The sequence below is a fragment of the Aspergillus steynii genome (genome assembly GCF_002849105.1).
Source record: "Aspergillus steynii IBT 23096 chromosome Unknown P170scaffold_4, whole genome shotgun sequence".
NCBI lineage: Eukaryota > Fungi > Ascomycota > Eurotiomycetes > Eurotiales > Aspergillaceae > Aspergillus > Aspergillus steynii.
In genome coordinates this window covers 2,606,383-2,627,336 of record NW_020194401.1, presented here as the reverse complement: position 1 = coordinate 2,627,336, position 20,954 = coordinate 2,606,383, and the positions used below count along the sequence as shown (strand labels likewise).

General features: G+C 53.9%; 8 protein-coding genes across 8 annotated transcripts; 3 read left to right on the top strand and 5 right to left on the bottom strand.

Annotated features, from left to right (window-relative positions):
- Nucleotides 1–383: 383 nt before the first annotated feature.
- Nucleotides 384–3,507, top strand: P170DRAFT_384431 (Pet127-domain-containing protein). Its single transcript, XM_024845679.1, has 5 exons — nucleotides 384–659; nucleotides 799–1,098; nucleotides 1,168–1,291; nucleotides 1,348–1,411; nucleotides 1,465–3,507. Exons 1-5 carry the CDS (start codon nucleotides 483–485, stop codon nucleotides 3,116–3,118), a joined length of 2,319 nt encoding a protein of 772 aa, XP_024704789.1. The 5' UTR covers nucleotides 384–482; the 3' UTR covers nucleotides 3,119–3,507.
- A 959-nt stretch (nucleotides 3,508–4,466) lies between these two features.
- On the bottom strand, nucleotides 4,467–8,512 carry P170DRAFT_359023 (uncharacterized protein; the record flags this gene model as incomplete). Its single annotated transcript, XM_024844328.1, has 2 exons — nucleotides 4,467–7,245; nucleotides 7,326–8,512. The coding sequence occupies 2 exons, from the start codon at nucleotides 8,510–8,512 to the stop codon at nucleotides 4,467–4,469; spliced, it is 3,966 nt and encodes a 1,321-aa protein (XP_024704788.1).
- A 215-nt stretch (nucleotides 8,513–8,727) lies between these two features.
- P170DRAFT_437061 (uncharacterized protein) lies at nucleotides 8,728–9,277 on the top strand. The gene has a single exon (XM_024849278.1). The coding sequence runs from the start codon at nucleotides 9,035–9,037 to the stop codon at nucleotides 9,254–9,256; it is 222 nt and encodes a 73-aa protein (XP_024704787.1). The 5' UTR covers nucleotides 8,728–9,034; the 3' UTR covers nucleotides 9,257–9,277.
- Nucleotides 9,278–9,670: 393 nt separating this feature from the next.
- On the bottom strand, nucleotides 9,671–10,484 carry P170DRAFT_437059 (uncharacterized protein). Its single transcript, XM_024849277.1, has 2 exons — nucleotides 10,349–10,484; nucleotides 9,671–10,255 (listed from the first exon to the last, which is right to left on the bottom strand). The coding sequence occupies exons 1-2, from the start codon at nucleotides 10,439–10,441 to the stop codon at nucleotides 9,884–9,886; spliced, it is 465 nt and encodes a 154-aa protein (XP_024704786.1). The 5' UTR covers nucleotides 10,442–10,484; the 3' UTR covers nucleotides 9,671–9,883.
- A 280-nt stretch (nucleotides 10,485–10,764) lies between these two features.
- his3 (imidazoleglycerol-phosphate dehydratase HIS3) lies at nucleotides 10,765–11,570 on the top strand (the record flags this gene model as incomplete). Its single annotated transcript, XM_024844180.1, has 2 exons — nucleotides 10,765–11,083; nucleotides 11,155–11,570. 2 exons carry the CDS (start codon nucleotides 10,765–10,767, stop codon nucleotides 11,568–11,570), a joined length of 735 nt encoding a protein of 244 aa, XP_024704785.1.
- Nucleotides 11,571–11,838: 268 nt separating this feature from the next.
- P170DRAFT_185013 (uncharacterized protein) lies at nucleotides 11,839–12,984 on the bottom strand. The gene is made up of 2 exons (XM_024842689.1): nucleotides 12,371–12,984; nucleotides 11,839–12,234 (listed from the first exon to the last, which is right to left on the bottom strand). Exons 1-2 carry the CDS (start codon nucleotides 12,696–12,698, stop codon nucleotides 11,921–11,923), a joined length of 642 nt encoding a protein of 213 aa, XP_024704784.1. The 5' UTR covers nucleotides 12,699–12,984; the 3' UTR covers nucleotides 11,839–11,920.
- Nucleotides 12,985–13,849: 865 nt separating this feature from the next.
- On the bottom strand, nucleotides 13,850–15,684 carry P170DRAFT_185011 (glycosyltransferase family 32 protein). The gene is made up of 3 exons (XM_024842688.1): nucleotides 15,075–15,684; nucleotides 14,855–15,010; nucleotides 13,850–14,792 (listed from the first exon to the last, which is right to left on the bottom strand). Exons 1-3 carry the CDS (start codon nucleotides 15,351–15,353, stop codon nucleotides 14,151–14,153), a joined length of 1,077 nt encoding a protein of 358 aa, XP_024704783.1. The 5' UTR covers nucleotides 15,354–15,684; the 3' UTR covers nucleotides 13,850–14,150.
- A 4,456-nt stretch (nucleotides 15,685–20,140) lies between these two features.
- derA (putative ER-associated proteolytic system protein Der1) lies at nucleotides 20,141–20,951 on the bottom strand (the record flags this gene model as incomplete). Its single annotated transcript, XM_024844279.1, has 2 exons — nucleotides 20,141–20,701; nucleotides 20,763–20,951. The coding sequence occupies 2 exons, from the start codon at nucleotides 20,949–20,951 to the stop codon at nucleotides 20,141–20,143; spliced, it is 750 nt and encodes a 249-aa protein (XP_024704782.1).
- Nucleotides 20,952–20,954: the final 3 nt, after the last annotated feature.

Below are 20,954 nucleotides of genomic sequence, written 5' to 3'. Positions count from 1 at the left end.
CCCCCTCCGACCCCGGATTTGGATTCCTCCTTACACACAGTCTCCCCTACCGGTGGGATTGATGTTGACTACGCCTCCATTCATCATGAGGATTTTCTCTCGGGTATCCTGAGGCTGTTGTGTCCATGAGAAAGTCTCCGCCTGGGGAGAGAGGTATACCTGGTGGCCGGATTCCTCGTATAGATTGGACAAGCATCGTGCACCGGTGACACCCAGGCACTCAGGCACCCAGGCATCTTTACCGGGACGATACCGGATTACCTGCAGCGCCCGATACGGCGGGCGGTGGGTAATTGACGATGCCTGGGCGGTGAGAGGCGCTGGGCAGAAAAATAAGAAACTGCGCCGAAGCGCCAAAGAAAGGAAAGGAAAACACTTCATCCATCGCGTTCCCCAGTTTCAGTCCCTCCGTCGCTCCCCATCAATTGGCCTGATCACGTCCGCCTGCTCTCCCGAACACCGTCCGGAAACATCTGGCCTGAATGTTCCGGGCCTCTCTGCGGTCTATCGCAGGCCCTCTCCGTGAACATGTCTGCTTCTCCTGTTTAGCCCAAGGCCTCCGGGGTCGCAACAATGCACTGCGCCCCTTCTATAGCACAGCAGTGTCGCTGTCTTCGGGCCCCGACAAGCAGCCTATCCCGGAGTCAGAATCCAATAAAGTAAGCCTTTCCGGTCGTTTGCTCTCTACTGTAGGCGCATCTTTTAGCTCCTACAACAGAGCGCCGTTGCATACCGTGCACCGCAAATCTCGCTTCTATGTCCCGAAATATCAATTCACTGACCTCAATTGATGCTCAGGGGTCCCCGGAGGAACCAGAAAAGCCTTCAGAGAAACCAAAGAGGTCTCCAAGGAGACCAAGGAGGCCTCGAAAGAAACCAGAGAAGATCCAGCCTCCAAAACATGCCAAACCTCGCGATACCGAAAAGGACGCCTCTTCCTCCACGAGGAGTGAACAAGAGGATGATAAGTCGGGGGAGCAGTCCCCAAAGCCGGCAGGTTCTGGCGAGAAAAGCCCGAGGCGAAAAGCGAGCTCGAAACCGTCCGAAGTCCCAAAGGACGCAGAACCACGGGATGCAGAAAAGAAGCCCATGAGTCCTGTAAGTACAACTGTTGTAGGCGGGCAATGAAAAGTCGTCCTAGTCGAGACTAATCAATCGTCGCTTCAGCCCAAAATCACCAGAGTTACTCCGTCAACTCCGTCGAAGGGCAGCCCGCCCTTTTCGGTATTCATGAGCATCCCCGGCCGCAAAGAGGGTGGCACAATTAATTCCAAAGACTTCGCTCTCAAGCGTACGTTCTGCCCGAGTTCTATTCGTCTGGTCTGGGTTCTCGCTAACCTTGCCTAGCCCTGGATGTTGAGACACCGCCGGTGCCGCGATTGTCCTTTGGCCTGGAAAGAGTCCTGTTCAAGTAGGTTTGGCCCCTTCATACTTCCCCTTCGCCGACTAACGCGGCCGAACCAGTCCCGGCGTCTACCAACTCCGCGATCCCCGGTCTCGCGTCTACAACTTTGATCCTTATCTGGGTTCAATTATGCCCGTCACCGAATTCGATTTTGCTTCTTTGAAGGACTATATCACGTCCTCCAAGGACAACAGCTTACGAAATATCGCCCAAAAAGAGAAAAAGAAGTATATCGGTTCTTCGTCGAGCATGACTTCCTCGCTCTCGCACTTTCATTATCTTCTCTCGGCCTGGAGAGGAACTGACATCCGCACCTTGTCTCAAGAATTCCCGGACAAACTGCGGACTTTTACTCGGCTGCTTCGCGCCCCTTCGGCCATGTTCCTGAAATACCAGGATGGAGTCTATGCCATCGATGCGGACAAGGAGTTCGACTCGGCAAATATTCTTATGAATCTAGGAAAGTCTATGGAAAAGCTTCTTACGCTGCCCAAGGAAGAATTTGAGCGCTATCGACGATCCAGCGAGAACAAGATCTCCCCGGAGGAGGAGCAAGCTGTACCAGAGTCATATCATTACTCTACTCTGGGCGATTTCGTCATGCGATCCCAGCTAGATGCTTACGACCCAAGGCTTCCGGGAACCGGAATGTTCGACTTGAAGACTCGGGCTGTCGTGTCTATCCGAATGGATGCACAGAACTTCGAGCACGGCCTTGGCTACGAGATCCGAGACCGCTACGGCGCGTTCGAATCGTACGAGCGGGAGTTCTACGACATGATCCGGGCTGCCTTCCTCAAATACTCCCTGCAAGTGCGGATCGGCCGAATGGACGGTATCTTTGTGGCATTCCACAACATCCAGCGTATCTTCGGGTTCCAGTACGTGAGCCTGCCCGAGATGGATCTTACGCTGCATGGCCAAAAAGACACATCCCTGGGTGACCACGAATTCCGGCTCAGTGTCTCGTTGTGGAACAAGGTCCTCGACAAGGTCACCTCTAGATTCCCCAAGCAATCTGTCCGCCTCCACTTTGAGACCCGGGACTCCGTCAATGCCCCATTCATGTATATCTTCGCCGAGCCCGTGACCGACGAGGAGATCCATGCCATCCAGACCAAGAACCAGAAGGAGATCGATGCCTATCAGCAACGTATTCTCGACCTTGCCCCGCGTGAGGATAGCGCGTCCACCCCCAGCCAGGACGGCAGTCAAGACGCTTCCCCGCCTCCCACCAACCAGACGACGGAGGAGCAGTCAGACGTGATGGAGGACGAGGGACGTCACTATGATTCCTCAGCGCCGCCGGACGAGTCGTTCCTTTCCGACATGCAGAAGCAAGCCGAAGAGGGCGACAGCGATAAAGCGTCGCTCGACAACGGCAAAGAGCTCCTCGCCATGAGCCTGATGGTCCGAAACAAGGTCAACGACAAATACGTGACCCGGCCCTCTGGCTTCACCGAGAAGGACGACTGGTTCGTCGAGTACGGCCTCAGCGAGATCGAGGGAGCACACGCCCACGATCTATATAAAGCGTGCCAGCAGCGACGGGCCAAGGCCCTCGCCGGTCGTGGAGAGGACGAAACGGAAGTCGCAGCCAATGTATATATTCGAAAGCTGCGAGAGATCACCAAAGCCGGCCGGGTCTTCCGGGCGAAAGAAGATATGAAAGACAAGCAGGACGGTATCGTCGTTCTGAACGAAGTGGATTAAGAAGAGTGAGTGAGTCAATTAGGAGAGGGAAAAATGAAAGCGTGCCTTTTTTTTTTTTTTTGCTCCGTTTTCTTTCTCGTTTTCTTATGCATGGCATTCATCAATACATGATCTTTCTTATAGATACTTTTTTGTGTCTTCTCGTGTACTATAATACAGTTATTGTCTTTGCCTTTTTTTTTTTCGTGTTGCGTTTGCTCTTGTTAAAACCTGGGACCAATCCAAGTGTTGGGGCTGTTCCTGGTTACTTACTACTATCTTATTGAGTTGGGTATTTTGCAGGACACAAGGGGAATCACGGATCACAGATGGGCAAAATACCGAGGAGTTTGGACTTGAATGGGGGCGATTGTATTTTTAGAAGTAGATATCCGATACTTGATCTTTTCCATGTTAGAATCCTTCCTATCTACTCAACATAAAAAATAAACACTCGAGACGACATCCGCAAGACACAACAAGTCATGGATTTCTATATCATTAACAATTAAGACAAGACATTGAATTGAGATAAAACAGCCGCTCCTAGTTAGCAATCAATCAGTGTTTCACAACGGACGGAGAAATAGAAGATGAAAATGAAAACAAGAAGCACGTAAACCCAGCAGATTTTACATATGTTCAAAAGAGATCGTTGACTCCAGAGGGCAGGTGTACCAAGATAGGGGGAGGAGCTATCGGTTAAATTCCTGTAAGAAATGCTCCAAACACACACAGATCAGGACACAAACAAAGACACACAGTAGACACAGAGAAAACGCCGCCAGTTCCAAAATTTCCATGCGCCACACCAAATCACACAAATGCCAAACCAAATGATCTTTTGCTCCTGGAATGATCGAATAATTGCTGGATTGAATTTGCCTTTCCCGAGGCAAAGAGGATAACATGTGAACCGGAGAGAAAAAGGAAAGAAAAAAAAAAAAAAGAATACAAAACAGATGAGGTATTTGACGGGCTTTGACCCAAGAGCTATGAGAACGCCATTCAGTTGAGATGAGGAGTAAATTCACACCCAATAAGAGGATAAGGAAGGAGAGGTAGGTTGGTTGTTAGTTGCGACGGAGAGAGAAAAAAAAAGTAGGGAATGACAACACTCATAATGAGCATGCTTTTCTTGTTGCTTGAACGAAGGAAAATTGATATCATGTTCTCCCGGTGGAGGAAACGACACGGTCTAAAAGGAGAGGAAGGCGTCTGTTCGACTAGCGAAGTGGAGTTTCAATGGTGGTAGTCGTTATACAAAATCATGAATCATTGGGTAGAGGTAGTCAAGTCCTCGAGCTTAAACCCTTGATAAACCGAGTCGGGTGACGGGTTCATGGATGAAAGAATAAGGCGAGGAGAACTAGCGAAAATCGCCCAGATCGAGATGAGGTGGCGCCCATTCCAGCTTCGGGGGTCGGTCGTTTGAGACGCACACGGCTCCGGAGTTCATCTTCTCCATTCTGCGGCGCTCCTTCGACGCACTTCCGCTCAGAAAGCCTCGTAGAGCCGACGACGCTGTTCCGTATGCACTGCGGGCACTCGAGGCCGTGCCGGCACTAGTAGAAGCGGTACTGGAGCTGCGAGCGCTGCGGACGCTGCTAGATTTGTTGACAATTGACGGGATGGCCGGAACTGGCACGGCCAGGCGCGAAGAACCAGCGGTCGAGCCCCCATACTCCGGCGGCAGGATTTGTGGCCCAGGGGCAAATTCAGGGAATGAGAAAGGTGCCGTTTGCGGTCGTTTCTGGAGTTCGGCCTCTAGACTGCCGTCCGCATCAAGGCATTGGAAGATCTCCAAGTGATTCTTCTTACTGGTTGGAGGCATTTCGGTAGGACTCAGGTCAGGTGAGGGCTGCGTTTTGGTGTTGATGGGCGTTGGTTTCTTCGTCGTCATCGTCGGAATCTCATTGGTAGACACGGCGACATCGAGTTTGAGACCGTCCAGCATCGTCCCAAGACTCGTGGCGGTGGCAGGGCGTCCGTCGCTGGAAGTATCGTCACCCTTAGGGATCGGAGTGTCATCCTCTATGCCATGGGCCACGTTGTAGTTTCGGAAAAGATACCGACGAAGACGAGCAACCTCGACGTCCCACTTCCGGCCTAGGGATTCCAGGATCACCTCGATGTCATAAGTCAATAACGGCGAGGCCTCGGCGGATGAAGCCAGATTCGAGGGTACTGAGACCCCCGATCGCAGCTGGCCAGGGCCATGTGAGCCTTTCCCCAGCTTATTCCCGCCGGTCACACCTTTCACATTCATGGCGGCGTGCAACGAGCGGCGAAGGGAGCTCGTGGTGGACCCTTGTTGAGCACTCAGGTCCCGCTTGACGCTTTCGATTTCGCGGCGCACCTTGTCGAGCGACTTAGTGCGGTCTCGATCCATGTAGGAGAGGCTCAGAAGCGACTCGTTCCGCTGGAGGCCATTGATCAGGACCGTAAACGACTGGAGATTGATGTCATTGTTTTCACAATGCACCTCCCGGAGGCAGGTGTTCTCCTCCAGCACAGATGCCAGGGTGTTCGCACCCTGCAACCCAAGTTTTTGGTGCTCAATCTTCAGCACTTTCAGCGACTTGTTCTTTTTCAGACCAGTCAGTGCCAGGTTGAGACCAATGCCAAATCGCGCGACATCCAGGTGGGCGCTTTCCCCGCTGATGTCCAGATCCTCTAGCGTCTCGTTCTCTTCGAACATCCGCTGCAGAGACTTGCAGGTCTCGGGACCTGCATCATACGGGAGCGACGCCTTCGAGATGTCGAGGTACTTCAAGGTTCGATTTTTGCGCAACGCTTCCGCCAGTTCCTGGAATTGCTCCTCCTTCTTGAAATCAATCATCCGCATCGACAAATGCGACGGCGTGTTGTCTCGGGCGATGGCGCTGAAAAGATACGAACAGCCCTGGTCAAGTCGGTTCTCGTTCACGTGGAGGTGGAAGTTGCGCGACTTCTCCAGGGCGGCGATGGAGTGCAGGAAAATGGCGACATCTTGACCGCTCAGCCCGCACTGGTCGAGTTTGAGGACGCGGAGATTTCGGGAGCGTTCGCTGGCCAGGTAAGTGGCGATCGAGTCGACGGTCTCCCTGTTCACTGCGGTGCGACTCAATGACAGCTCCTCGAGGCGCCAGTTGAACAGGGTCTCCGCGGTAATCAACGGTTCCGGGCCCGACATCCGGGATATTCGGGAGAGGTCCAGCTTCCTGATCTGGCCGAAGTAGCCCAGGTACTGCTGCAGTAAATCAGGGTTTAATCGACCCTGGACGCCGGAGATGTTGACCGCCTCCAGCGTCGATGCCTGACTGACGGTGGTGGAAAGCAGCAGATCGAGATCGTGAACGGACAGGCCGCAGTTGCCGACTTCCAACGCCCGGAGATGGCTGCCGCGCTGGGAGGCCGCATCGACCAGGTAATCGAGGTCGGAGTCTCCCAGTTTGATGCCATTGAGAACGATCCAATCCACACTCGTCAACTCCCGGCGACAGATGGGGAAGATGGCCTCGGGGATCCCGCAGCCGGGATCATGGCTTTCGCTGTCGGATTTGGGAGTGCGGCTCAGAGTGTAGGAAAAGTCGAGGCGTCGAAGCCATTTGCTCTTGAGCGTCAGGGCGCGAACTTCCTGCGAGAGGACCGACAGGTTTTCCTGGCCGGTGATGTGGATCGGGGCGCCGGCGCGACTGAGAAGCATGTCCGTGTCAAATCCGTGCAGATCGTGGACGCCTTGAAGCGCGTCCAAACACACGCCGCTGAACGAAATGGTGCGGAACGATTCGTTGTATCGGAGGGCGCGCATCACCGCGATCAATTCCAGGGCGGAGTATTTCTGGCGGCGCGACGTTGCCGGAGGCAGCAGTCGAAAGCAGGGGGCATCCTCGCATTGCACATCGATCGTATACCGGATGTTGGAGGTGTCGATATCGAAGCTGGCCGAGTAGGCGACAAGGGTCCGATCGAAACATCCGTAGTCCTCCTCCAAGTCCACCGGCGGGAAGTTGCATTCGTTGTCAAAATCGCGAGGCACGATGAATTCGTACGGCTGTCGGATCCAGAGAGGTCGCAGGAATTCCGTCTGCTGCCTTATCCAGAAGGCGATTTCGAGGGAATGTACGGAAGCCAGGAACACCGAAAACGATTTGCGAAGAGGAACCCTATTCCCAACAATTAGTTTTCACCGCAGCCCCCAAACAACAGAAGAAAGGCGGGGGAAAGCGAGAGGGGTCCAAATTACCGAAATGTCAGATGTAGGCTGTCGTCTCCCCATTCCATGGACAAACAGGTGAGGTTCATCAGTCCGAACGAGGTGGCGGTGTCGAGATCTGTCAGCGACACCACCGAATTGCGGTTGCCAACCTTGTGCAGGGGGATGAGGTGCAGCTTGTGGGAGCCCAATGCGAGATAGCAGCCGGTGGGGGAGAGCTTGGTGAGATCCTCCGACGAAGCCCGCGTCGGGGACTTGCTCGAAGCCATTTGAATAACGCGGAACATGCGAAACGTTTCGGGGTCGTAGTCTCGTTCGTACTCCAGCATCCTGACGACGCATTCCACGGACCTCCGATCAAAGGGGAGAGGTTCGGCCTGCCGGATCAGTTCCGCTGCCGAGCGGATTCCCACCATCCACAAGCTCAGCTCCTGAAAGTCGGGGGTCTGCATCTGGATGAAGGTCGTCTTTTGGGTGCGTTCGTCCAGGTAGGCGACCTCCACCGTCGACGAGGGCCGGCCATCGTCTAGCATGTACACGGCGACGATGCTGTTGAGCGGAATGCCGGCGGAGGCGTCCGCCGGGGCGGAAAGCGGATCCTGCAGCGAACTAATCGACGCGATGGATTGGCGGTTCCCCGCCGCGCGGGCAAAGGAAGGTGGGATCGAAGGGTACATGTCGGCGGCCTTGGCCTGGTTCTTGAATCGGACGAGATGGGTGTCGGTCAGGACCAAGTACTGGCTTTTCTTCCTCCACATGCCTCCCGTCGTCTGGATCTCGCCATGATGTAGGATCATGGAGCCGATGCCCTGGCGCTGGTCGACATCGTCGTCGTCGACGGACGACCCCTTGGAGCGCCCCAGCGACGGGTCGTCATCGTCGAGGGAGTGCAGCGACCGCAGCGACCCGAAGACGGAGGCACGCTTCTTCTGCATCGATTTGCGTCGAGGTCGGGCCTCCGGGGGAGGCATCGCCATGGAAGCGATACAGGTGGATTCGGAGTCGGCGGTTCCGGGGCGGCGAGGGCCAGGATTCCTGGGCGGGCTAGCATTGCGGCCAAAGAAGCCGGAATTGCGTCGGGGCTTTTTCTTTAGCACATTGGCGTCGTCCGACGGAGATCGATCATGGGCTGGAGGACCGGATAGGGGCGAGTTTGCCGACGGACTGAACATGCTCAGGCTTTTTCTCCGCTCTTTCTTCCCCAGATTGTCGGCCATGACGAGGAGGGGAGGAGGGAGGGCGGAGAATTTAGGGGGGGGGGGTAGGAAAAGAGGCCGAGAGGACGAAACGAAAGAGACAGGGGGAGGGATCTAGAGCGAGAGGGAGGAGCGAGAGCAAGAGATTGCGAAAAGTCGAAGGACAAAAAAAAAAAAAAAAAAGGTCCAGAAAAGGAGAGAATGAGTATGAAGAAAAAAAAAGACTATAAACAGAGAGCGAGAGTAACAAGTGGGAAAGAGAGAGGGAGGAGGAGAGGGGCGGGTATCACATCGACGACTTGGGAGTCGCTTCTCACTAAAGCGAGACAAGAAAAGAGCGGCTGCCGTTAGCTATGATCACCATACGATAACAGTGGAATGACATGCTGCGAGACAGTCCAGGAGATCGGGAGGCAGACGTGCTGACTAGCGAAGTCGCCAGGTGGAGCCGCCGGGGGGGAGTAAACAAATAAGAGGCGACAGGGCCGGGAGGGGGGCAAAGATGGAAGGGAAGGGAAGTGGAACATACAGCGCAGCGTCAGGATGCCATGGAGGGGATTGATGGAGAGGGAGAGGGAGAGGGAGAGGGAGAGGGAGAGAATGGATGGAGATGGAGATGGAGGGGAGGAGGAGAGAGGAGAGGGACGGGAGAAAAGGAAACGACCAGAATTAATGAAAGTGGAGAGAGAAGGAGGAAAGGGTCGAGGCCGACCGGATCAGGCAGGCGTGAGGCCGAACGCAACGGACGAGAATCCGGAGAAATGAGATCGGGGAATTGGCGATTCGTGGATGATGTCAGTTGACTGCGAGTGTTCATTCAGTACGAAAGACTCGAGGCAGAGTCTAGAGTCTAGAGTCTAGAGTCTAAAGTCTAGAGTCTAGAGCATATACTCCGTAGTCGAGAGCAGTTCCTATACTGGCCTCACTCATACATCCGCAATAACTCGACCCAAGAACTGATTCCGTCTGCGGCCATGGAACCGCCTCAACATGACAAGGTCCATGTTTCGGTGGCAAACACTAAACTCCTTTCATCCAATTCCAGGATCGACGGATTCTCCACCCAAAAAAAAAAAAAAAAGGGAGCAGGTTCTTTTTCCGTCGTACGTACTCCCTGGAACTACTCCCACTAGTAGTAGTAGCTGATGTTGAACCCTTGGAGCCCCCCCCCCCCCCCCCCCCGATCGGAGCCGTGAAACAAACTAAGCCTCGTCCTTTAAAAATAAACATCGCAGTTTCATCGTCCAATGGCCTTGTTTTTGCGCCTGGCAAATTTACAGTCGTGCCTCCTACCGAGGTTGAACTTCCTAACTTCCTACCGTCCTACCGTACTACGGACCATCCCGACCGTCCCAGTGGTTCCGATTCCGATTCTGATTCCTATTCCTATTCTTATTCCTTGGAGATCGATGCTCGCTCCGCCTGCACTCGTTCCGCCCGCTTGACCTTGCGGATCAGGTTGATGTAGTCGTTGACGCGCCTCTCCGCCCAGATGCACCCGCCCAGCGTCATGGCCGCAATCTGGAGGAACACCTTGAACTGCGGCGTCAACCCGCGGTAGACGCGCGAGGCCGGGGACAGCCAGTCCGAGAACCCCTCGAGAGGACGGTGGAAGAGTCGGTTCTGCAGGAATTCCTTGGAGAAAGGGGACGGGCGATGCGACGAGGGACTAGCGGATGGCGCCGGTGGCGTCGCCGACGGAGAGAACTTGAAGGGATGCGGCAGGATCATGATCATATGGGCGAGGATCGAAACGGAGCCGAACTGATGTCACCACGGCCTCGTCAGTAGTCAAATTGGAAAGATCGTAGGCAATCAATCGTGTCCCTGAACGATGATCGCAAAGGACCGACGTACCCGGAACGCCCCCGTCAGAAACCCGCGCACCGCCTCGGAAGTGATCTCCTCGGGGGGCTCGATGTCCCCTTTATGACTGGACGGGGGTGGCATCGTGGCAAAATGGGGGGTGATCAGGAAGGAGAGAGACGATTGATTCAATAATCATTAATATTACGGAGACCGGAGGATTGGAGAAGGACGCTCGTCCGGATCAACTCGCCCTCCGAAGTCCGGTAGAACGAAAGAGCGAAAAAAAAGGACGTCTTCATCGTTCGTCTATTACCAATCATTGCGCCTGGCTCATTCGCCCTCCATTGGACATCGATCTTGCCTGCAATTGAGGTTCTTGATCACATTGAAAAAACCACGGAACACCTTGAGGCGAAAAGAAAAAAAAAAAAATAGAAAAAACACCACCACCTACCCATCTCACAATGCCCCTCACCCAGCGAACCGCGACGATCTCGCGCGTCACCAACGAGACCAAGATCCAAGTCTCGCTCTCCCTGGACGGAGGCGTGCTCCCTCCCTACGATGCCTCCGAACACTTCCCCGCCCCCGAAGACCCCCAGGAAGCCGAGGCCGCGAAGCGTGGCATCGTCCCTCCCAAGGATGCGGGGCACGCCACCCAGTTCACCGCGACGCAGCAGATCACCGTGAGCACGGGGATCGGATTCCTGGACCACATGCTGCATGCGCTGGCGAAGCACTCCGGAATGAGTCTGGCCGTGCGGGCCAAGGGCGATCTGTACAGTGCGTCGTCGTAATGCTCCCTGACTTGACCTGACAAACGGTGACTGACGCTGTGATTGTTATCCCTGCAGTTGACGACCACCATACCACCGAAGACACCTTCCTCGCCGTCGGAGAGGCCTTCACCAAGGCCCTGGGCGCCCGCCAATCGCTGGCCCGCTTCGGTCGCGGCGATGCGCCCCTCGACGAGGCCCTGTCGTGGGCCGTCATCGACCTGTCCAGCCGCCCCTGGGCCGTCATCAACATCGGTTTCCGCCGCGAGAAGATCGGCGACCTGAGCACCGAGATGATCACCCACGGTCTGCAGAGTTTCGCCCAGGCCGCCGGCGTGACGCTGCACGTGGGCTGCACCTACGGCGACAACGACCACCACCGCGCCGAGAGTGCCTTCAAGGCGCTGGCTGTGGCCATCCGCACCGCCTGTGCTCGACGAGTGGCCGGCGAAGTTGGAGCGGGTGATGTGGTCAGCACCAAGGGAGTGTTGTAAATAACGACCAGTTAAAAACGGGAAGCGATGCGGAATGGGGCCAAACCAAAGACCACTCACGCAGTCTATGATGATGTTCTATTATATCCAAGGAAGAAACGAAGTTACGATGGTACGGGCGGCTCTCAACCAAGACCAACCTCAAAAACAGAATGGATAGACTCAAATTCGAAGAAGAAGAATACATTCCTCTACTCCCTCATTCCCTTTCCGCTCAAAGCAACACCGAAAAAGAATGTCATCTCCCCGAGAAAAAGAAGAAGAGGAAAAGAAGAAAAGAAGAAAGAGAAAAAAAAAAAAAAGTCAAGACCCGACAAAACACAGCGAGGGGATATCTTTCTAATCAAAGTCTAGGCACTTGCTCCCAACGCCTCAACCGCGCGGGTCCAGTAATCCCGGCGGGCCTCGTTGGCATCAGTACCCACGCAGCCGCTTATAAAGCTGGCCCAGCCCTCCTCTGAGCCGGTCTGCAGCTGGGTTCGCACGTCTGGCGTGCACTGGGTGGTGAGGAACCAGGCACCGGAGCCGAAGTCGTACTCCTCGTTCGCGACCAAAGCATCGAGGAGTCCGGCCGGGTCGGAGGCGAGGGCAGCCGCTTGGTCGGCGATGCCGGGGAGGGACGCCGCATATTGCGAGTTGAATGCAGGCGATTGCATGTTCCGAGCTGCAGGGGGGTGCCACCCCTCTACGTTAGCCACTGACTGCAGATATCGATATGGAAGAGAAAGGGGAAGAAGGCATATGTGGGTAACGACAAGGCAAAAGAAAAGAAAAGAAAAGAAACAAAGACAAAAACATACTTCCTTGTCCGATGTTGACCTGGTTCCGGCTGTACTTGAAGTCTCCGCTTTCCATGGCCATCAGACCGATCACTGCGGCCTGCTCGGCAGGGGAGGTGACCTGGTAGGTCTCGAAGGACTTGGCGATGTTCAGCGCCGCCTGCTCGGAGGTCGCGCACTCGCCGGGGGCCGGGGCACCGTCGCAGGTGTTGGAGGTGGGCGCGATGGCCTCGATTTGCTGGGCCGTGAGCTGGACATCACGAGCCTGGATGGTAGAGGCCGACGCGGTGCCAGCCAGCAAGGGCACGGAGAGCGCCAGCAGGGCGTTGGTGATCTGGCTGGATCTCATTGTGGAGGGGATAGAAGGAGATAAAAGAGAAGAAGAAGAGAGAGAGAGAGATAGAAAAGGAGAGTCTTTGTGTGTAAAAGAGTGGGGTATTGAAGGAATCTCAGCTACTGCCGCTGCTTTTGATCAGTCACAAGTATTCAGAAGGACGGAGAGGGAAGATCTTGAGGGCTCTTATATGGTCTCCAGGGACCGGAGATTCCGTTGATATCCATTCCCCTTTCCTCCACATACTTGGGGGCGGAAGGAAGAATGCAACACCGTCCCAATGGGCATCAAAACAACGCACAGTAGCAGGAGGTAGCCCTGGAACGAGAATCAAACGACATACTTGACTGTCAGACCAACAGTGCTTGTTTCGCCCTTCCAGACGTTCATTGGTCCCGGTGGATGCGACTAGGAAGCGACTTAAATTAGCCGTAGACGCAGTTATTGGGCCGGATCTCACGATGCCCTCGTCGATGGAACCCTGCCTTACTGCAAGCAGTCTAGACCCGGGCGCATCTCGAACAGAGAGCTAACGGAGCTGTCCAACACACAAATCACGCCGTTCCAACCTGTTGGCTGGCTGGCCCCTTAATCTATTAGGCCCTCATTCTCAAACAATGAAGAATCTCTCTGCAGAACAAGCCCGGATCCTGAATGGATGAAAAGGCCCCATTCCCAAACGCACCGAACGCCTCCAACTACCGACACCAACTCTCGGTCGTGCCAGATGCCCGTATGGCCCCTTGGGGCCTTCGAGTGATTGGGCTCTTTGTTCGCTCCACTAACCTGTCCCCGGTTATTGCGTAGCATCGAGTGGCATCTGTCTATCTTTAGTCCTACTCCATCGCAAGGGAGTCAAAAGAGGTTGGCGTTACACGCTCCTATTCGGTTCATTCGATTGGCACAAGTAATAATTATTATTTTCATTCAGCGAGTCCAGCTGGCTCCCGACGTCTGGGGCTGGAACGGCCGTAAGGGATTCCGTCTACCCAAGTTGATGGCAAGTCTATGTATGTATGAAAAGGAAAAGAAGAAAAGGGGGCAAGCGGGAGGATGAAGACAAGGACAAGGTAGGGCATGAAGAAGATAGAATCAAAAGACAAGGGAGAAAGGAACAATCAGACAAAAAAAGTTAAAGGGTTGTAGATGGAAAAGTGAAAAGGGACAAGATTGGGAAAGTGATGCCTCGCCGGCCACCTCCCATACAGATCAAAGGTATTTTGTCAAGAACATGCTCAAAGCAACCAGTTGCTCCCCAGAAGCGCTGCGGTCAAAATCGGGTTCCCAAAAACTCCTTACATGCACACCAGATTGAAACAGAATCTCGGGCGAAAACAGAGACAGCCCCGCGTGGGATGTCCGAGGAAAACAAGCCGACAAACGGATTGGGTCTAAAGTCGTTTCAAAGCCAGAGAAAAGAAAAGCAAAAATACACACAAGTACAACAAACACGACGATAGACTCCGCTTAGTCACGTCGGCTGTAAAGTTCGTAAGATGTTTCGGTGGGTCCCGCTTCTTCGTCTTCTTTGAAGCTGACTCGACGAAGCAGCGTGGGCATCGCCCGTCGAGACCGGCGCGAAGGGGACGAGAGCCCGGGCACTGTCAGGAAGGCCGGCACTTTGGAGTATCGGTAGCGATACTTGGAGCTCAAGAGCATCATTCGGCCGTAGCTCCACCACAGGCAGAATCCCACGGCGCCAGCGAGAAAGAAGCCGCAGAATGTGAGGAAAACCCAGTGCTGACCCATCCAAAAGATCAACCGGGCATCCTTACCATGCCAGCTGTTGCCAACGTGGTGGGTAAAGAAGCTCCACGAGTACTTGTTGTATTCCTCCTGCATGAGAATCCGGACTCGAGATGCCTCGCTCGGCATTTCCTGCATGTATTCCTTCCAGATCACCGAGAGGAACAGAGGGCCGGTCGAGTACATAACCGTGATGTATGGCAACAACCAGCTGCGATCGTAGGATTGCAGCAATTCGATCACGCGCAGAAAGAATGGATGCTGGGGAACGGAGCCCATGGCGTCATTGGAGATACCCGTCGGCACGGTGCGACGCACCCAGGCGGGATATGCGAGCAAAGGGTCAAGGCGACGGTTACAGCCCTGCGAAAATCAAGTCAGCGGGAATTGCGCGCGGAGAGGTAGGCTGATAACAAAACACGTACGTCATCAAGATCGATGTAAGTTCCGCCATAATGCGCCAACACAAAATAACGGATGGAGTCCGCGCGCTGAATAGGGTACTTGTAGCCGTCGAAAGTGTCGAGGAACCACGGGTATTCATTGGCGATGAAATCACGTGCCTTCTCGTTGGTCCAAAGCTACAGAACAAAGGCCACGCGTTAGTGGAGGCATTTTCAGCCAAAGGGAGGAAAATTCACGTACAATGTATTCGTAGTCTGGATGTAGATCAATGCAGCTTTGCTGGGCCTCCCTCCACACTTCGGGGATTGTTTCGTTCTTGTAAGTTTGGTGGATAATCTTGGGAATGACCTGCGGGCGCTGCTCGATCAAGCTCGAGTTCGGCGAGGGAAGCTCCGCGCGGTGGATTGCATCGGCCGAGGCATCTTCCACGAGCAAGGATAGCAGAGTGAAAACACTGCGGACTAGGAAGGAGAGAATAAGGAGGTTGACGAGGATGAAGATTAACACGCCTCTCCGCATCGTGAGGGGTACTGTCGAAATCGAATTCTGTTTCAAATGGTATGGGCAATGCAAAAAGCTTGAGGATGGCAGATCGACGTTGGGTCCGAACACGAGGTGGTGCAATTGAAGCTGGTTGATCTCGCGCAAGGAAGTGAGGCGCAACAGATGCGGTGGAACAGCGAATTCCGCTTGAGAACAACACGCGGAAAAAGAAGCCTATTGACGGCAACGAGGTCCTCCAATCACGCACGTATCTGCTCGAGCACGGGGATGGATCTGGCGCGACCACGAAAAGCAGTCGAGGGAGACAAGGTTCAAGTGAGAGTCTGTCAATTCTTTTGCTGATTGTCTCTTTTCAGTTGTTCGGGTCTCCCCTGTTTTGGTTTCTGGGGTGATGAATCCGCTCTGGAGCCCGAAGAAAGCAACCGGGACTCGAGTCGACGACAGAACGAGGAAAGAACTGGCGCCAGGAGGTTTTGACCAAAGCGGCACAATGGACAATAATTTAAGGAATGGACCACCTTCCAAAGGATGGGAAAGGGAGGGCGGGGGGGGATGGGGCGATGAAGAATAGAGGCGGATGGTAATTAAAAGCGCTTCAAGAGAAGGATAGTAATAGTAATTGGCAAAAAAGGAATGAAGAGGGTTAGTCGATTTTTTTAATCGAAAATCAAAAAAGATTAATAAATGGGGAAAATAAATAAATAGAACGAAAAATAAAGAGGCCAGAGGCAGAGAGGGACGAAGAAAAGAGAGACGGGGAAGGGAAAGCGAGAAAGGGACAGATAGGGACTAAGAAGGAGCGAACGACGCCTTAGCAACCACGCAGAGGCATCAACTAAAAATGAGCGGCGGAGATCAGTTGGGGGAGGTACTCCGTACAGTTGAGGGAGTGAATGGCAATAGGAGGTGTAAAAAAAAGAAAATGAAAAAAGAAAAAAAGAAAAGGGAAAAAAAAGGTGTATGGAAAAGGGAAGGAGAAACAAAAAGCAGAAAGGCGGCGAAGCGTCAACAACGGTCCATGGTTTAGGCGGGCGACCCGTCACAGGCCAAAGCCAGACAAAGGCAAAAAGGGAGGGGGGAAGAAGGGAAGAAGGGGGCGCCTGGAGAGTCGAGTGGGGAGACCGAGGCGCCGGCGTGGGTCCAGGACAGGACATGTTTGGAGAAGGTTTAGACCGGAGCCAAGGCTAAGCCTCCGCCACTACGACGGCCAGTCACTGGGCCGCAGTAGTTTATTAGCCGAGCCCCCGCTAGTCCGCTTCGGGTTATTCGTTATTTTATAATTTTGTTACTGCGCAGCCATCAAACGTCGGTTGACAGCCCTCAACGCTTGGTGGTGTGGCAACCTCGCCCGATCTGTAGCGTCTATGGGCATGTGTGATACGCGACAGATGGCGTGGGATGCTGAACCAGACCACCACCCCCAGAGTCGATTTGGTGGTTGATTATTTCCAGCCTCCCTCTGTGGCGCTTCCGTCTCCGCTGACTAAGGAAAGGATTAGCGTGATTGGCGTTGGTAGCGTGGGGCCAAGGTTAAAAAAAATAAAAAAAAAAATCGGCCACCCAAGAACACTAATAATTAACCAGCAGAAAAGCCCCCCATTCCCCTAAAAAGGTCCCAGGCTAGGAAGAAAACAGATAAAAAGTGGCTACCGATCCATACCGCAGAGGGGTGATTACGCAGTTCGACGTTCCCCTCTACCGCGGCGTCTCTGCCAATAACGGATGTTTGATGCTCACCCACGGACGTGGATACAGGAACCATGTTATCATCGTGCACACTGTCCTGTGGTTTTTATGTTGCCTGATATGCACGGTATCGGCTGAGGTCATCGCCTTGCCAGGCTGCCGAGTATTGGGAGTACCTAGGCACAGTAGGTATGTTCAGTCTGCACTCCGTATGGAGCATGGAGGTGAAGATGATCGGTCTTTTCGATAATTGAAATTGTTGGGAATAGCTTAATCTTAATACCACACACCCCTGAGCAACCAACAAACTACTGCGTACCGCTTCTCGCGACTCTAGTACCTGCTAATGGGGACCGGGGGATTGTTAGTTTCAGACCCCAGGGACGTTTTACGGTCGACGGTTTATTTAGCTGCTCGTATTTGGGCCCGTACCAAGAAAGCCTTACTTCCTTCGGCGTGTCAGTGTCAGGGTGCTCGTAATCGTACTCGTCCATACTTGGTTGAAACATGAAACGGACAAGGAGTCTCACTCGAAGTTTCTGGAGCTCCTGTAATTTACCGGGCGGGGGATGGTAACAGGCCAGTATTGTACGGCGGTAGCTCACCCACGAAGTGGTAAGGGTAGGTACAGTAGGTACGCAGTACTTTGTGATAATAATAAGACTCTCGCAGTAGAGTACATTAGTTCCTGCAGCAAACCGAGTCATTCACGCTGGGAGTACCTACTCCGTAGGTACGTACTACAGTATTACTAGGTATTCTGTATGGCCTCCGCGGAGGTAGTTGTTTGGGACTGGAACCCTTCATTCACGCCAACGATTGGCCAATTCTGGGCGCGCGGCGTTTTGCCTGAGGCAGCAGAACTCTCCACGGCCGAATGGGGAAAACCGACCCTTTCTAGGTAGTATGTACTTCGTGAGCGTACTCCGTATACAGCGCAGCACAGAACGATGGAGAACGGAGAACTACGCTACTCCGTAGTCAGGACTCAGGACTCTACTCTGGTCTCTGGAGCAAAAGTTCCTGGGCACATTCTCATGCTCCATTCCCGCCAAACCGGAGTGGAAACTAGAACCGAGGGTGTAGCTACGAGTACGGTTTCCCAGACGGTGTCACGGTGGGTTTCCGAGTCTTCCACCGGGTGTTCTTTGAACTTTCTTTGTCCGTTGGAACCGAGATATCAGATGGATGGGTTCGATAGTTCGATTATTCTTCGAGCTTCCGAGTGGGCGTGGGGACAGCTTCGACGGGGCGTGCTCCCACCGCATGATGGGACGAAAATAACAATGGTGCTGACTGAAGTTTCATGCACGTTGACCTACCGTGCTCTCCGATCGTGCAACCGCAGTCTGCAGGCTCAGCCACCGGTCCACCGGCCGGGATGCCCTGAAATAGGACGAGCGAGTGTCTACGCAGGACGGAGTAGTGGTTGGTAGGTAACCTTAAAATTCCGGAGGAGGGAGGGCAGACGACCCAAACGAGTACGACCAAGAGCGCCCCGGCACATGGCGACCCACCACGGAGATCCAATCACCGAGTGCCGATGCCTGCGACCCACCCGCATGGCGGTGCATTTTCATTTTCATTTAATAATTTCAATCAGTTATGCAGCGTCCATGCATGTCGCTTTCGCAACGCCCCACCGTCCAGATCCTCGTTCGCCCATTCGTATCCTCGTCTGTCAGACGCGTGGATGGCCTTCTGTTTCATCGTTTGACCAGAGTCGCGTCAAAAGAGAAACACTAACGCTTACGATAAGAAGTGGTCAGTGACGTCCGATCGGTCCCCCGGCATCGAACGCCCCGTCCTACTCGACTTCCCTGAGATCCAATCTTGTCGCCCGGCTGAAGTCGAAGTGGCTGGTCTGCCGTTGACGTCAAATTGTCGCGTGTGATCGTCTCTCTCATCGTCAGCCAAGACCCTCCTCTCCCCTTTGCACCAGCCATGTTCTTCTTGAGCCCTGTCTGCCTGCCATGAATTACCCACCCCCACAGCCCAGAGGATATCCTTGGTTCCCAGCCCAGGCAACGGTGATCCCTTTTGCCGAGATAGGGAACTTATCGGCCAACGACAAATGATCATGGGAGAAACGCCACGTTGACCATCCCAGCGACTCGGGCCACGCAAGATGATGTATGCCGTTGCGGTACTCGGGCACGGAACCCAAGGGGATTGGCCCAGTGCAGTGCGACCAGAAAATCCTAGCCACCGTTTTTTAATACAACATCCTAGCCCAGTGGCGCCCACGCAGCTACGTTCGCATCCTTGGTGTCGAGTGCATTCAGCATGCTGGGGATGACGTCGCGTCAACGGAGCGACGAGGGTGGGACGGTGCACCGACAACCTCCAAGCCATTGCGGGGTGGCAGCAGATCGTCATGGGAGCAGGCATCATCCTTTCGTGCTGCTAAATCGAACTGGGCTGAGCAGAGAAATCCAACGGGCTGAATCGATATCCACCCGTGCATCGGTACGATGGAACGATTGGTCTATCGCGGAAATAAATAGAATTAAGGTAAGATGGAGTCTAAAAAAAAAATCGCTCCTTCGGTAATTCCCATGACATGTGCCAACAAAAAAAGCCCTCACGGGCGGTCACAAGGTAATGATAAAAGTGACCGAAAGTAGTTGCCTCTAACCATAGCCACTCCTTCTATGTTCTTCCTCCATCCACCCTTTGCAGTTCGTACTGGCCTTGGCTTGGCGAGAAGTCCTTCCAAATATGACGCGATAACCAATAAATTCATCCTGGTTCTTCCCACCACTCCTTATGCTGGATCGCAATGTTGTAGGATGTTGTAGGCTGAGTCGAACCACGCATTCTGCTCGTCGGGATTTCTTCCCCATGGAAAGCAAGAGCACGCAGTGAAGGCTGACCAGAGCGTAGGCCAGATCTCAAAGTAGACGAGTCTTCGCGTCCCCGTGTTTAAGACGCTAGATCGCACATTCATGTTCTGTTCTGTTCGGTTCTGAACTCGGGAACCCCTTCTGGATGTATACGCAGCTGTTAAAGAAAGGGAAAGGCCCCTTAAATTGTGTAGGCGGGTTTGCGTTTCCGATATGACTGACTGGCACGAGGTAGATGTAAGGGGGTAAAATGATGCACGGGAATAGAGTTCATCGAACTTCAGGCGCCGCAGCAGCCGCCAGGTCACGGTTAAAGTTCGCGGTGTCGGTTCCTCGCGCATCGCCGGTGCCGGCCCTGGATTCGAAAAAGCGCATCCACCACCCGGGAGGATCAAGAGGACGGTGACCGCCATGGAGGGACGGGTAGACATCGTTGAAGAAATACCAGACGTGTCCAACCACGACGCCGCAGATCTCATCCTTAGGCACAATGCCGTGGACGACCAGGCTGAATGCCATCAACACCCAGGGGAGATATGGGGCCGTGAAGACCAACATGCCAAGGAAGCTAAGGCGAGTATCGGGGTTTCGGCGACTCCAAATGTAGACCAAGCTCGAGGACAAGGCAGTGCCTAGGAACGGGAGGGACAAAAAGGGCGACAGCATTAATAAGGAGGTCATGGCGTAGAAAAGCAGCCACGAGAAATGGGCCGGCGAGCGACCTGACGTCTCCTCTAGCAGGCGCGAATACCGCTGGAGGAAGAAGACGTGGAAAAGTAAATCAAGATTCAGCGGACCGAAGTATAAAAAGGTGGTCAGCAATCGCCAATACTGCCGGATGGTTAGCTTTCTGCCTCCTTCATGTCTACTGCAAGGCTCAGGTGAGGCCTACTTGGGATTTGACATAGACTGCGCGAAAGCTGTAAAACAGCTGGAAAGGAGTTAGGATATGGCACTGCACCAGGACGGACGTAGCCACGGTCGCCACCGTCCACCATCGAGTCACGGGAGGCATCTCGTAGAACCATTGTTCCAGGGGGAACTGCCCGGCCTGTCCCCCGTTACCCCAGATGGCGGCCATTCC

Excerpts from the sequence above, each read along its gene's own strand:
- P170DRAFT_185013 (XM_024842689.1), bottom strand. The coding sequence starts at position 12,698 with ATGAGATCCAGCCAGATCACCAACGCCCTGCTGGCGCTCTCCGTGCCC. Across the intron at positions 12,235-12,370 it reads GGTCAACATCGGACAAGGAA|CTCGGAACATGCAATCGCCT; the intron begins GTATGTTTTTGT and ends ACCCCCCTGCAG.
- P170DRAFT_185011 (XM_024842688.1), bottom strand. The coding sequence starts at position 15,353 with ATGCGGAGAGGCGTGTTAATCTTCATCCTCGTCAACCTCCTTATTCTC. Across the intron at positions 15,011-15,074 it reads ATCCAGACTACGAATACATT|CTTTGGACCAACGAGAAGGC; the intron begins GTACGTGAATTT and ends TTTGTTCTGTAG. Across the intron at positions 14,793-14,854 it reads CTTACATCGATCTTGATGAC|GGCTGTAACCGTCGCCTTGA; the intron begins GTACGTGTTTTG and ends TGATTTTCGCAG.
- P170DRAFT_384431 (XM_024845679.1), top strand. The coding sequence starts at position 483 with ATGTTCCGGGCCTCTCTGCGGTCTATCGCAGGCCCTCTCCGTGAACAT. Across the intron at positions 660-798 it reads CGGAGTCAGAATCCAATAAA|GGGTCCCCGGAGGAACCAGA; the intron begins GTAAGCCTTTCC and ends ATTGATGCTCAG. Across the intron at positions 1,292-1,347 it reads CAAAGACTTCGCTCTCAAGC|CCCTGGATGTTGAGACACCG; the intron begins GTACGTTCTGCC and ends AACCTTGCCTAG.
- P170DRAFT_437061 (XM_024849278.1), top strand. The coding sequence starts at position 9,035 with ATGCCATGGAGGGGATTGATGGAGAGGGAGAGGGAGAGGGAGAGGGAG.
- P170DRAFT_437059 (XM_024849277.1), bottom strand. The coding sequence starts at position 10,441 with ATGCCACCCCCGTCCAGTCATAAAGGGGACATCGAGCCCCCCGAGGAG. Across the intron at positions 10,256-10,348 it reads TTCTGACGGGGGCGTTCCGG|TTCGGCTCCGTTTCGATCCT; the intron begins GTACGTCGGTCC and ends TGGTGACATCAG.